The sequence below is a fragment of the Silene latifolia genome, chromosome 8 (genome assembly GCF_048544455.1).
Source record: "Silene latifolia isolate original U9 population chromosome 8, ASM4854445v1, whole genome shotgun sequence".
Taxonomy (NCBI): Eukaryota; Viridiplantae; Streptophyta; class Magnoliopsida; order Caryophyllales; family Caryophyllaceae; genus Silene; species Silene latifolia.
The window spans coordinates 2,188,191-2,203,404 of NC_133533.1; the positions used below are offsets into that span (position 1 = coordinate 2,188,191).

General features: G+C 36.8%; 3 protein-coding genes across 3 annotated transcripts; all 3 read left to right on the forward strand.

Moving 5' to 3' along the window:
- Positions 1–483: 483 nt before the first annotated feature.
- On the forward strand, positions 484–6,213 carry LOC141597509 (cysteine-rich receptor-like protein kinase 19). Its single transcript, XM_074417976.1, has 10 exons — positions 484–625; positions 2,433–3,275; positions 3,391–3,516; positions 3,655–3,776; positions 3,935–4,145; positions 4,238–4,475; positions 4,560–4,710; positions 4,815–5,105; positions 5,192–5,198; positions 6,167–6,213. The coding sequence occupies exons 1-10, from the start codon at positions 484–486 to the stop codon at positions 6,211–6,213; spliced, it is 2,178 nt and encodes a 725-aa protein (XP_074274077.1).
- Positions 6,214–6,407: 194 nt separating this feature from the next.
- On the forward strand, positions 6,408–9,241 carry LOC141597510 (putative cysteine-rich receptor-like protein kinase 20). Its single transcript, XM_074417978.1, has 7 exons — positions 6,408–7,134; positions 7,364–7,483; positions 7,673–7,794; positions 8,024–8,234; positions 8,341–8,578; positions 8,680–8,830; positions 8,945–9,241. The coding sequence occupies exons 1-7, from the start codon at positions 6,408–6,410 to the stop codon at positions 9,239–9,241; spliced, it is 1,866 nt and encodes a 621-aa protein (XP_074274079.1).
- Positions 9,242–11,209: 1,968 nt separating this feature from the next.
- Positions 11,210–14,179, forward strand: LOC141597511 (putative cysteine-rich receptor-like protein kinase 20). Its single transcript, XM_074417979.1, has 7 exons — positions 11,210–11,924; positions 12,154–12,273; positions 12,463–12,584; positions 12,842–13,052; positions 13,137–13,374; positions 13,475–13,625; positions 13,740–14,179. The coding sequence occupies exons 1-7, from the start codon at positions 11,210–11,212 to the stop codon at positions 14,034–14,036; spliced, it is 1,854 nt and encodes a 617-aa protein (XP_074274080.1). The 3' UTR covers positions 14,037–14,179.
- Positions 14,180–15,214: the final 1,035 nt, after the last annotated feature.

Consider the following 15,214-nt stretch of genomic DNA (forward strand, 5'->3'; position numbering starts at 1 on the left):
CGCCTCAAATGGTATAGGTGTGTCACGGGCTCGAATGGTGTCGATAACAGGTTTATAAAGTTCATAATCGAGGCCATTAAGGACTCTCGAAATTACGTCTTCGGGATCAAGGATTTTGCCCATAAGAGCAAGTTGATCCACGCATGCTTTTATCGAGTGTATATACTCGGTTATTGTTTGATCCGTGGTTTTGGATATCGAATCAAATTTGGTTTTAATTTGTTGAATGTGAATACGCGACGGGTTGGCATAAGTCTGGGCAAGAATGTCCCAGGCTTCCTTCGCGGTTTTAGCCCGTACAATCAAAGATTGTAGAGCAGAGGTTATGGTGCCCATAAGAGCACCGAGTATTAATCCGTCTTGTTTTAACCAAGACAGATGAGCAGGGTTTGGAGTCTCCTGTTTGGCGGCATCCAAGACGGTTGCAGCAGGTGCTGTTTCGGAGCCATCAACAAAGCCTAAAAGGCTTAGACCAAACAGTATATGGGTGAGTTGGAACCTCCATGTGGTGTAGTTGAGGTTGTTGAGTTTCACGACATGGTGAAGGTTTGGGGCCGTGAGGGGTTTTGTGGCGTCGTGGGGGTTGGGGATGATGGAATCAGTTTGGGTGTTAGTCATGGCAGAGGTTGGGTGAGGCAGTAGGTGTTTTTGACGTTTGAAGGAGTTGCGTTTAGGTCGTAGCGGGTTGGATCGCTGAAGACTCGATGATACCATATAAGACAGTAGGTTTGTGAAGAATGAATTGTGTATTAATGATTGAATGTTTTACAGTATATATAGGAGTAGCATGTACATCTAAAAAGGGAGAGGAGCCTATACAATGAGCTAATTGATTGACAGAATAATACTGATGCTATATTTACAAAGATATGACAGCTTGATTGAAAATTATGTGGGATTGGATTGATTTTGTGATTTGTCAATATTATCTTCTGAGATATTGTTAATATGAGTAACTCTATACTAACTACATGTAAATATTATACTGTATAGGTTTTTAACGTGTACCATGAAGCACACGTGAGAAAAACCGTTCTTACTGACAAAATGACACATTGTATTAGTCAATTTGCTGTTGTCATACAATCATTCTCATACACATCAGAAAGTTTACTGATTGCTGATATATTGTATTAGTCAAATTTATAGCTGAATAAAACAATTCATGTTTATACATGACACTGCAATTTTATGTTATTTTTATTGTTAGAGTTTGAATACATTGCATCTTCAAAGCAGATGATCTAAGTAAGTCAACTAATTGCAATGTCTATACATAAAGCTCAATTATTTGCTCCGAACTCATATCTGAAAACAAAGTGACTTGCCTCTGCAAGTACTATTCACTCCGAACTCATATCTGAAAACAAAGTGACTTGCCTCTGCAAGTACTATTCAAACTTCAGAGTGATAGATGAACTATCTCAACCAAAACCTTAAGGTGATGGTTGAGGCCCAACTATTATAAATATTCCTATTACAGAGTTCAGACCGATGTAACTTATGTAGCTCAAACTCTATATTATAGTTTACTAGCAAGTCGCAACGAAATTGTAACATGAATTATATTGATCAAAGAATGTTCTTTTACCTATTCTTTTGGACTTAAACAGTCTGAAAAGGTACGAGTTATTCTAAAAACTTTATATAAAACCATAGTAATAAATAATTATGAATTTCATTTGTTACTAACGATAAAATAAAATAAACTGTAATAAAACTTAGCCGTTCATTTGTGTGGTTGTTTTATACTCCCTCTGTCTACTCGGATTCTTTACGTTTTTTGTTCATTTGTGAGGACTGATCAGTATTTAATCAAAAGTAAAGAATTAGTTGAGACGGATGAAGTATATCTTGCTAGTTGCGAATGGCAACCCTTTTTTGTTTCTTACAACTTCAAACAGATGGGTAAGTATGTCTTTGAATATAAATTCGTCTTGTCGATTAATTAATCCATCTTTCTTGTTGAATCGTTCTTCATTTCGTTCATACTGTACTTTATTTTATAAAAATTGGTTTCATGTTCTCTAACTCAAACTGCTGCTGTCATAAAAATTGGTTTCATGTTCTCTAACTTAATTTATATATTGTATTAGTCAACTTTATAGCAAGTCATCATCATTTGTTATAAAAAATACAGTACTAAGTTATCCAGAAAAGTTCAAAGAATTGACCAAATAACTAAGCTAAATAAAACAACCGTTTCTCAGACGAAGGTATTCGTCTTAACATTAAAACGGGTCAAATATTATACCACTTGAGCATATACGACAAATCTTTTGCATTTTGTCATACATTCTGTTTTTGTCTTATTCATACTTCTTGATCTGTCTTAAGCTTAAGATGGATACACCCGTCTTAAACCAAGAACTTGTGATAAAACAATTCATGTTAAACATGACACTGCAATTTTATGTTATTTTTATTGTCAGGGGTTGAATACATTGCATCTTTTGTGCTTTTGACTACATATTCATTTTCCCCTCTGCACTTCAATCTTTATCTTCAAATCGTTTTTTCTGTGAAGACCGAGTTATTTACCTCAGCGGAACAGAATAATATGTCGAAAATTAGAATTCTGCTCTACCTCTTAATCGTTTGCTTCAAACGCGTTATTTCTGAAGACCAAGTGACTATCCTCACCCAATATTGTTCAGAGGGAGTAAGCAATGATCCGCGAAATACTTACCAAAACAACCTTAATCTGCTACTGTCCAATCTAACCTCGGAAGCAGCTACCAAGAAATTCTACAACTCTTCTATAGGATCGGGACAGAACAAAGTTGAAGGAATCTTCCTCTGCAATGGGGCCTACACGACACAGGTTTGCACTAACTGCATCACAGTTGCAGCGGGACAAATCCAGCAGAAGTGTCCAAATGATGTGGAAGCGATGATTTGGTATGGCCAATGCATGTTACGTTATTCAAATCGGTCCATATTATCCATTGAAGATGATTCAATTTACCAGATCTTTGAGTATGGGCCGACAGATTATAAACAATATGATCAGCAATTATCAAGCACGTTGATCGACCTTTCTAATACTGTCATGGTAGATGATTCGGAATTGGCTTTTGCAAATGGGGTTGTGTATGTTGATAAGTATATTACACTTATAGCTTATGTTGAGTGTACTCCTGATTTAAAGCGCTCAGACTGCAAGAAATGCCTGCAGACTGGTTTAAACAGGCTTAAGATGAACGGCGTTCAACTAAGAACAATTGTTCAGCCAAGTTGTCGGATAGCGTACTTCTATGTGGATTTCGATCCAGGTGACACTGTACTCCTTGAAATTTTCTTCACTTCTAAACATATTCATTTTTCTTATGTTCCCATCATACTGTTTTTACGTTATAGTCGATTGATCTTTTATTCATTTAATCTAAGATGTAGGCAAAGGATTCAGCTCCTCTTCGATTGCTCTAATTACAGTTGCAGCTATAGCCGGGACATCTTTGATCTTGAATTTGTACATGTACTTACGGAAAGTCAAGGCAAGAGGAAAGCCCACTGGTAAAGCAACTTTATTGCATTCATTCATGTGTTTGGAAACTCGTTTAATTTGGAGTATTATTGTTAGTCGAATGCAACTCTGATTTTTCATAATTCCGAGAAATTACCTTTTTTTTTTTTTTATTCCACTGCCTCCAGGATTGGATGAAATGGAGATCATGGAAAACCTTCACTTGCAGTATAATACTATCAAAACTGCTGCAGACAACTTCGCGCCAGCTAATAAAATCGGCCAAGGTGGATTCGGAGTTGTTTACATGGTATGTACGTAAAGGGCTCAGATTATACACTATCTTACCTCTATGTTTGTATCATGAAGAGCCTGGATGTTAAAACTCGGGTTGAGGCAATTTATATATTTCTATCATGAATGAAGGGCATAGAGTTTAGCCATTGGCGGAATTGTCGTTAATTTCAGGGAATGCTTCCAGATGGACAGGCGATAGCAGTGAAGAGACTAGCTAGTCAGTCAGGACAAGGGATCAGGGAGTTCAAGAGTGAAGCATGCTTAGTTGCAAAATTGCAGCACAAAAATCTTGTCAAACTCTTCGGATTTTGCTTGGAAGGAGAAGAAAAACTACTTGTTTATGAGTTTGTGCCTAATAAAAGTCTCGATCGCTATCTATTTGGTACTTTCGAGTCTTTGAATTTTTCTCTTTTTGATATTGTGGCAACTTCAAAACTAATTTACTGATTTTGGCTTTCGGGTTTAAAACTGCAGATGCAAAGAGGGGAGCCTGTTTGAATTGGGAAACACGAAAGAAGGTCCTAATGGGAATTGCACGCGGACTTGTATATCTCCATGAAGATTCTCGGTTCAAGATTATCCATCGAGATCTCAAACCTAGCAATATTTTGTTAGATGCTGATATGAACCCGAAAATTGCAGATTTTGGGATGGCGAAACTGTTTGGAAGTGACCAAACTCAAGGAAATACTAGCAGAGTTGCAGGAACATTGTAAATTCAGTTCTCTGCACTAATAAATTCCATTGCTTACAATGACTTTTGTTGATGATGCGACTTGTAAATGACATGATGCAGCGGATACATGGCGCCAGAGTATGCAACAACCGGGCAGTTCTCTGTCAAGTCTGATGTTTTCAGTTTTGGTGTCATTCTTTTGGAAGTCGTCAGTGGACGCAGGAATAGTGTCTCAATTATTCAAGACGATGATGAAAACCTGCTAAATTACGTAAGCTTTAATCTTCAAATAATTAGTCCATGATCTTCACCCTACCTCCTCATCTCAGTCATCACATAACAAAAGGATGGTTTTAAATATCGCTTGATAAACAGGCATGGAGATTATGGAACGAAGGCTCTATCACAGAATTTGTCGATCCAAATATTAAAGAATTGTGTTCAACCACTGAGGTGACCAGATACATTCACATCGGATTATTGAGCATCCAAGAAGACGCAAGTAGAAGGCCGACAATGGCATCAATCTTGTCCATGATGAGCAACGAATCAATTGCTCTTCCTTCTCCTAAAGCCTCATCAGCTTTTCCATACCGGAGAAACTTGTCCAAACGCTTGGATAATAGTAACGCGGTTTTTACAGCTGAGATTTTTACTGATGTCAATGTAAGGTAACCTGATCGAGAGTGTCACAACCGAGGTTTTTACTAATGAACCTATGTAACTTATGTAACCTGAACTTTACATTTCAGATTACTCGTAATGAAAATTGTAACATGAACTATATTGATCTGGAAACTTTCTTTTACATATTCTTTTGAACTAAAACTATCTGAACTGAATTGAAGTCCGAGTAAGTAAACCATATCCTAAATCAATTATTCCAAAAAATTTATATAAGTAACTCCTTTATATATTAATAACTTTATGAATTTCATTTTTTACTAGCCATAAATGAGATGAATAGGTTATCCTAGACATCAGAATTCATAAATTAGCTATACAAGTATACAACCGTCTTACACAAAACCGAAACCTTGCTTAGAATAGTTTATGACATATGACTATATGAGTACGTTGTTGATTATTTTCTACTCCGACCCCATAAATCTGGGTAATTCTTTGGCCTTTGTTCTTCCCCAAATCCCAGTTTCTCTAACCTAGATTACTAAAAAGTCCAATTCATCTATGATAATCTCTAATTAATTGTATTGTTTCCTTAATATTAATTGTCCATTTGTCCTGTAATTGTTTCCACTTCTTGGTTTAACCTGAATCCCCAATTCCTTAAACCCTAATTTAGTACTTCTGCAAATGATTTAATTTTCCGAATTAAGAATATACATAATCAAGTAATGTAAAGAGCAATTACATTTAAACATCAATTAAGTTCAAGTAATAGCATCCAATGATCATTGATCATTCTATTCCTGATGTTTATTTTTGAATTGTTCAAGTAATAGCATCCAATGATCATTGATCATCCTTTACTAGTTAACATGTATGGATCTATCTTAAGTTTCTGTAATTTAAATCTCATTTTATAAAAATCGATTTAATGTTCTGTAGGTCAAACTGCTGCTGTCATACCATCATACTCATACACATCAGAAATTTTACTGATTGCTGATATGCTAATAAAAAATACAGCAGTAAGCTATCCAGGAAAGTTCAAAGAATTGACCAAATAACTAAATAAAACAATTTTATGTTATTTTTATTGTCAGGGTTGAATGCTATTGCATCTTCTGTACTTTTGACTGCACTTAATTGATTTGATTACAGAATTATTTTCACCTCTTCATAAAGCTCAATTATTTGCTTCGAACTCGTATCTGAAAACAAGGTGACTTGCCTCAGCAAGTACTGTTCAGACTCGTATGTCGAAAATTAGCATTCTGCTATACCTCTGAATCATTGAAAACAAGCTTTCTGTCAAGTTGTCTCTTATTGAGTCAATTAATAAGAATGTTTATTCATAAGTTGAAAAATACTATTCTGCTCTATCTTTTGATCTTTTGTTTCAAACGCGTTATTTCTGAAGACAAAATTGGTATCATTGGCCAGTATTGTTCAGAGGGGGTAAGCTCTGATGAAGGAAATACTTATCAAACCAACCTTAATCTTCTACTGTCCAATTTCACCTCGGAAGCAGCTACGAAGAAATTCTACAACTCTTCTATAGGGTCGGGAAAGAACAAAATTGAAGGTATTTACCTCTGCAATGGAGCCTACAAGGCACAGGTTTGCAGTAACTGCATAACAATTGCAGCGGGACAGATCCAGCAGAATTGTCCGAATGATGTGGAAGCGATAATTTGGTATGGCCAATGCATGTTACGTTATTCAAATAGGTCCATACTCTCAATTGAAGATGATTCAGTTTACCGGATCTTTGAGTATGGGCCGTCAGATTATAAACAGTTTGACCAGGAATTGGCAAGCACGCTGATCGATCTTTCTAATTCGGTCACTGTGGATGATTCGCAACTGGCTTTTGCAAATGGAGTTGTTTTTGTACAAGAATACATTGGACTTGTAGCATATGTTGAGTGTACTCCTGATTTAAGGCGGTCAGACTGTAAGAAGTGCCTGCAGACGGGTTTAAACAAGTTTAAGATGAACGGCGTACAAATAAGCACGGTTGTTTTACCAAGTTGCCGCTTAACGTACTTTTATCTGAATTTTGGTGAAGGTAACACAAGACCCTTGAAATTTTCTCCATTCTTAAAGAATAAATCATTTTTATTATGCTCCCATCATATTGATTCATGTTCTAGGCATTTTACGACCTACGTTACCAAGACTTCGCTAGAAGTGTTGGGCATTGGGTGCGTATTAGAGTGTTAGACATCATATTCTTGTGAATTTAAACATGAGCACTCAGCAGCTTAGCTTTAAACTGAATTTAATCTTAAATGTAGGGAAAAGATTCAGCTCCTCTTCGATTGCTCTAACTACAGTTGCAGCTATAGCCGGGATATCTTTGATCTTGCATTTGTACATGTACATGAGGAAAGCCAAGAGAAGAGCAAAGCCCACTGGTAATGCAACTTCTTTAGATTTATACATGTATTTGGAATCTGATTCAATGTAGAGCATTTGGCTATTTGCAGCTAGATATTATTCTTAGTGGAGTGAAATTCCGTCTATTAATTTTTCATATTTCCGACTTAACTTACCATTAACTTGTCATTCTATTGCCTACATTTTCGGATTGGTTTGGTTTCCAGGATTGGATGAAATGGAGAGCATGGAGAACCTTCATTTGCAGTATACCACAATCAAAGCTGCTGCAGACAACTTCGCACCAGCTAACAAAATTGGTCAAGGTGGATTCGGAGTTGTTTACATGGTATGTACCAGTTACTCTGTGTTTAATCAGTTCAAAAATATGGTTGATATCGCCTTAAAATCTAAAATGCACTTGCAGTACCATGACGGATAAATTACATAGGACTCATAAATCATAATGAACTTTTTGCTGTGATTTACATCAGCCTACTGTTATATCACTATATATCGGAGTGTATAGTTTAGTAATGGGGTATCGCTGTGGCGTTTACCATATTACTGAATTTCAGGGAACACTTCCAGATGGACAGGCAATAGCAGTTAAGAGGCTTGCTAGTCAGTCGGGACAAGGGATCAGGGAGTTCAAGAGTGAAGCAAGCTTGGTCGCAAAGTTGCAGCACAAAAATCTTGTCAAACTCTTCGGGTTTTGCTTGGAAGGAGAGGAAAAGCTACTTGTTTATGAGTTTGTGCCAAATAAGAGTCTTGATCGCTATCTATATGGTATCATACTTCATTTCATTAAATTTTGATAATTTTTTAGTGTGACAGCTTGAAAGAAATTTAATTGGACTTTTGACTGCTTAATGTTTTGGGTTTAAAACTGCAGATTCAAAGAGGGGGGCCTTCTTGAATTGGGAAACACGAAAGAAAGTCATGATGGGAATTGCACGCGGACTTGTTTATCTCCATGAAGATTCTCGGTTTAGGATTATCCATCGGGATCTCAAACCTGGCAACATTTTATTAGATGCTGATATGAACCCCAAAATTGCAGATTTCGGGATGGCAAAACTGTTTGGAAATGATCAGACTCAAGGAAATACTAGCAGAGTTGCAGGAACATTGTAAGTTCAGCTCTTTGCAAGGTTAACCTATGCACTATATAAATGCCATGACTTACTATGACATTTGTTAATGAATGCGACTTATAATTGACGTGATGCAGCGGATATATGGCGCCTGAGTATGCAGCAACAGGGCACTTCTCTGTCAAGTCTGACGTTTTTAGTTTTGGTGTCATACTTTTGGAAGTCATCAGTGGACGCAGGAATAGTGTCTTAGTTATTGAAGACGGTGATGAAAACCTACTGAATTATGTAAGTTTATATCTTTGAGTAATTAGCCCACGATAAACCAACACATACTTGAGTCCGAGCAAGTAACAATAGAATATGCATTTGGTAATGAAAGTTGCTTGTTTAAATACACAGGCATGGAGGCTATGGAATGAAGGCTCTACAGCAGAATTGCCGGATCCAAATATTAAAGAACTGTGTTCAACCACCGAGCTCACAAGATACATCCACATTGGACTATTGAGCATCCAAGAAGACGCTGCTAGAAGGCCGGCAATGGCATCAATTGTTTCCATGATGAGCAACGAATCAATTGTTCTTCCTCCTCCGGAAGCCCCTCCAGCTTTTCCATACCGGAGAAACCTGTCCAAACACTCGGATAATAGTAATGCGGTTTTCACAGGGGTCTTTTCCGATGTCAATGTTAGATAACTTGCACTGAGTGTGTCGCATTGGCAGATTTTGGTGTTAAACTATTCATGAGGAAAATTGCACATCAACTATATTGATAGTTCTCTTACGTAGTCTCTTGGACTTAAAACTATTTGAATTGAACTAAATTGAAGTAGCGTAAAAAAAACATGAAATAGATCAACCATTCCAAAAATTTTATATAAGATCATATTAATATTAATATTAATAATCAATAACTTACGAATTTCATTTATTACTAACGATAATTGAGATGAATGTTATGACATTGTAATTCTAAAGTCAATCATAAAACCGTCTAACACAAAACAGAAACCTTGCTAAAATAGTTTATGACTTATGTAGTTATGTTCATTTAAGTCAATCGTATAACGGTTTTACACAAAACCGACAACTTGCTAGAATAAATGACTTATGATTACTTGTGTTGATTATTTTCCAGCCCTACCCCATAAATCTGGGTAATTCTGTGGCCTTTGTTCTTCCCCAAATCCCAATATTTTTAAACCTAGATTACTAAAAAATTCGATTCATCTATGATAATCTCTGATTAATTGTGTTATTGCCTTAATGATTAATTGTCTATTTGTCTTGTAATTGTTTACACTTCTTGGTTTTACCTGAATCCCCAATTCCTTAAACCCTAATTTCTGCAATTGATTTGATTTTCTGATTTTAGGTAAATTACAGAATATATTAATTAATTAATGTAAAGAGCAATTACTTTTAAGACCAATTAAGCTATCTTAATGGCATGCGTAATGGTAGTTTTGATACTGACGTGATTCGAACCCGAGTCATGAGTTTCCGAACTCGTGATTTTGCCAGCTAAATTGGCTGATAACGGCATTTTCAACCAGCTTAACTTTCTTGTTTATTGACATAAAGCTGCCAACTTCTATTTACATTTTCAACCAGCTTAACTTTCGGTTGAGACAGATGTGCTGCAGCGAACTATAATAAAACTCCCTCTATCTCGTCAGATTCTTTACGTTTTTTATTCATTTGTGAGGACGGAGAAGAATCAGTTGAGACAGATGAAGTATATCGCTAGTTGCGAATAGAAACTGCTTGCCCTGGTAATTTTGCAGGAATTTAGGTAAGGAGATATTAATGCAATGAATGAAGCTAAATCAGGTGAACGGAATGGAAGGCTTTCTTGCGGCATAATTCTTCAGACGGCCGAGTATGTCTTTGCTTATCAAATTTTGTTGTCCTAGGTGCTTCTCATGTCGTAAATCCATGTCTGCAAATGTGTTTAGCTAAGTTGCAACCAAAATGGTCTAACTGTTGCATTTAAATTTGAACTGTCTGAATCATGGAAATTACGCAGAGAATACTCTATACCAAAAAAAAAAACCTAAGTACCCTCCTACAGAATCTCGCAGCATTGTCATCCTTACTAGTTCCTATAATGCAACTAGGGGTGAAATAATTGGGTTAACATGTTCTTTAGTTTCTGTGACTTAATCTCGTTTTACAAAAATCGATTTCGTGTTCTCTTGGTTAAACTGTTGCTGTCAATCTGTCATACAATCATTCTCATACACATCAGAAATTTTACTGATTGCTGAATATGTTGTATTGGTCAAGTTTATATCTTTTCATCCTATCTTTGTTTAAAAAAAAAAATTTAAAAATACTGTACTAAGCTATCCAGGAAAATTCAAAGGATTAAAAAATTCATTATATGCATGACTCTGCAATTTTATGTTATTTTCTTACTGTCAGGGTTGAATAACTGATCTGATTACATAATTATCTTTAGTTCTTCTATGCAGATGCTTTGACCTCTAAATCTTTTGCTTCGAACTTGTATCTAAAGAAGAGGTGACTTGCCTCAGCAAGTACTGTTCAGACTTGTATGTCGAAAATTAGCATTCTGCTATATCTCTGTATCATTGAAAGTTAGCATTCTGTCAAATTAGTTTTCTCTGATTGAGTCAATTTATAGGAATGTTCAATCATATGTCGAAAAATAGTATTCTGCTCTACCTTGTAATCTTTTGTTTCAAACGGGTTATTTCTGAAGACCAAGTTGGTATCATTGGCCAGTATTGTTCAGAGGGGGTAAGCTCTGATGAGGGAAATACTTATCAAACCAACCTTAATCTTCTACTGTCCAATCTCACCTCGGAAGCAGCTACGAGGAAATTCTACAATTCTTCTATTGGGTCAGGACTGAACAAAATTGAAGGTATTTTCCTCTGCAATGGAGGCTACAAGGCACAGGTTTGCAGTAACTGCATAACAATTGCAGCGGGACAGATCCAGCAGAAGTGTCCAAATGATGTAGAAGCGATAATTTGGTATGGTGATTGCATGTTACGTTATTCAAATCGGTCCATATTCTCTATTGAAGATGATTCAGTTTACCGGATCTTTGAGTATGGGCCGTCAGATTATAAACAGTTTGACCAGGAATTAAGAAGCACATTGACCGATCTTTCTAATTCGGTCACTGTGGATGATTCGCAACTGGCTTTTGCAAATGGAGTTGTTCATGTACAAGATTACATTGGACTTGTAGCATATGTTGAGTGTACTCCTGATTTAAGGCGGTCAGACTGTAAGAAGTGCCTGCAGACGGGTTTAAACAAGTTTAAGATGAACGGCGTACAAATAAGCACGGTTGTTTTACCAAGTTGCCGCTTAACGTACTTTTATCTGAATTTTGTTGAAGGTAACACAAGACCCTTGAAATTTTCTCCATTCTTAAAGAATAAATCATTTTTATTATGCTCCCATCGTATTGATTCATGTTCTAGGCATTTTACGACCTACGTTACCAAGACTTCGCTAGAAGTGTTGGGCATTGGGTGCGTATTAGAGTGTCAGACATCATATTCTTGTGAATTTAAACATGAGCACTCAGCAGCTTAGCTTTAAACTGAATTTAATCGTAAATGTAGGGAAAAGATTCAGTTCCTGTTCGATTGCTCTAACTACAGTTGCAGCTATAGCCGGGATATCTTTGATCTTGCAGTTGTACATGTACATGAGGAAAGCCAAGAGAAGAGCAAAGCCCACTGGTAATGCAACTTCTTTAGATTTATACATGTATTTGGAATCTGATTCAAAGTAGAGCATTTGGCTATTTGCAGCTAGATATTATTCTTAGTGGAGTGAAATTCCGTCTATTAATTTTTCATATTTCCGACTTAACGTACCATTAACTTGTCATTCTATTGCCTACATTTTCGGATTGGTTTGGTTTCCAGGATTGGATGAAATGGAGAGCATGGAGAACCTTCATTTGCAGTATACCACAATCAAAGCTGCTGCAGACAACTTCGCACCAGCTAATAAAATTGGTCAAGGTGGATTCGGAGTTGTTTACATGGTATGTACCAGTTACTCTGTGTTTGATGGATGCTATAAAATAAAAATGGGTATCAGTTCAAAAATATGGTTGATATCGCCTTAAAATCTAAAATGCACTTGCAGTACCATGACGGATAAATTACATAGGACTCATAAATCATAATGAACTTTTTGCTGTGATTTACATCTGCCTACTGTTATATCACTATATATCGGAGTGTATATAGTTTAGTAATGGGGTATCGCTGTGGCGTTTACCAAATTACTGAATTTCAGGGAACACTTCCAGATGGACAGGCAATAGCAGTTAAGAGGCTTGCTAGTCAGTCGGGACAAGGGATCAGGGAGTTCAAGAGTGAAGCAAGCTTGGTCGCAAAGTTGCAGCACAAAAATCTTGTCAAACTCTTCGGGTTTTGCTTGGAAGGAGAGGAAAAGCTACTTGTTTATGAGTTTGTGCCAAATAAGAGTCTTGATCGATATCTATTTGGTATAATACTTAGTTAAATTTGGCAAGTTGAAAGAAATTTCATTGGACTTTTGACTGCTTAATGTTTCGGGTTTAAAACTGCAAATTCAAATAGGGGGGCCTTCTTGAATTGGGAAACACGAAAAAAAGTGATGATGGGAATTGCACGCGGACTTGTTTATCTCCATGAAGATTCTCGGTTTAGGATTATCCATCGGGATCTCAAACCTGGCAACATTTTATTAGATGCTGATATGAACCCAAAAATTGCAGATTTTGGGATGGCGAAACTGTTTGGAAATGACCAGACTCAAGGAAATACCAGCCGAGTTGCAGGAACATTGTAAGTTCAGTTCCCTGCAAACTTAACCTATGCACTTTATAAATGCCAAGACTTACTTTGACATTTGTAATGGATGCGACTTATAATTGACGAGATGCAGCGGATATATGGCGCCAGAGTATGCAGCAAGAGGGCACTTCTCTGTCAAGTCTGACGTTTTCAGTTTTGGTGTCATACTTTTGGAGGTCGTCAGTGGACGCAGAAATAGTGTCTCAATTATTGAGGATGATGATGAAAACCTACTAAATTATGTAAGCTTATATATTCGAGTAATTAGTCCACGATAAACCAACACATACTTGAGTCCGAGCAAGTAACAACAGAATATGCATTTGGTAATGAAAGTTGCTTGTTTAAATACACAGGCATGGAGGCTATGGAATGAAGGCTCTATCACGGAACTGGCGGATCCAAATATTAAAGAAGCGTGTTCAACAACTGAGGTTACCAGATACATCCACATTGGTCTATTGAGCATCCAAGAAGACGCTGCTAGAAGGCCGACAATGGCATCAATTTTTTCCATGATGAGCAACGAATCAATTGCTCTTCCTCCTCCGGAAGCCCCTCCAGCTCTTCCATACCAGAGAAACATGTCCAAACACTTGGATAATAGTAACGCGGTTTTCACAGGGGTCTTTACTGATGTCAATGTTAGATAACTTCACTGAGGAGTCGCATTGACAAATTTACGAGCTAATTTGAATGTTTATAAACGACTATTTTTTGTACATGATTGAAATCTTGTCATATGTATTATAACTATGTAACTATGAAATTTCTATTATCTGATGAGAGAAGCACTATAATTTCACAGCTATTTATCTAACAATACCACACAAAAAATTATCAAGTGTCGTAAAAACTCTCGTCCCCGATGAGATAAAGTAGGTTGGATCGAGAACCGTATGACACCCCCAAAGTCCCCAAATAGGTCGACTAGAGGTGTCGAGCAAGGAGATGACTTTTTAAATGCTAAATTTGATACGAATTCAGATCTTGACTATGGTCAATTGGTCATAGATGAATTTCATTTAGGGATAATACTCATGGTATTCTTGAATTCAAGAGATTTGTATTTTTCCCTCAAACATCCTATTTTTGTCAAAAAAAAAAAAAACATTTGACTGGTTATATCTCTTAGATACGGTATTAGAAAGATACGATTTTTTTCCTAAGTTGATAGTCTTTTACGAGATCTTGAGTTTGAAAAAAATCGCTTTTTTCTGATATCTTAGACTGGTGTTACCACTAGTCAAATTTATTCGTTTAAGAACCTTTGACTGATTAGAACGTTCTATCACCCAATCAAAAAAAAAAAATTTCCTAAAATGATTTATCTTTCCGAGAACTACGATTCAGAAAAAAAAATCGCGACTTTATGAACTCATAACTAGGAAATACAAGCCGTTAAAGTTATTCTGGGAAAGGAAAAAAGTGCAAACCTACCCATGGGTAGACTTGTTAAAAGCAATCTCACCCGATTGACCCCACCAGAAAAGGTTGACCTGAGACCCAAAATTGACCCGTACTACATCACCCGAATGTGACCCGACCTGACCCGAACTTTCTTGACCTATAACTAACTTGACCCGAAAATGACCCGATCCGAAACCACCCAACCCGAAAATGACCCGATAAAACATAACTTTATTTGAACAGAAAGGACTTGAAATGGCTTTTCCTCTCTTATACATTGACGCGAAAATGAGCCAACCCGAAATAACCCAATTCACGTAACCCGAAGCAGACCCGACCAATAAACCTGAAAACCGAAATGACCCAACACGATCTGAATTAACCCGGAAGTAGTGAAAGACCCGACCCGAACTATCTCAGC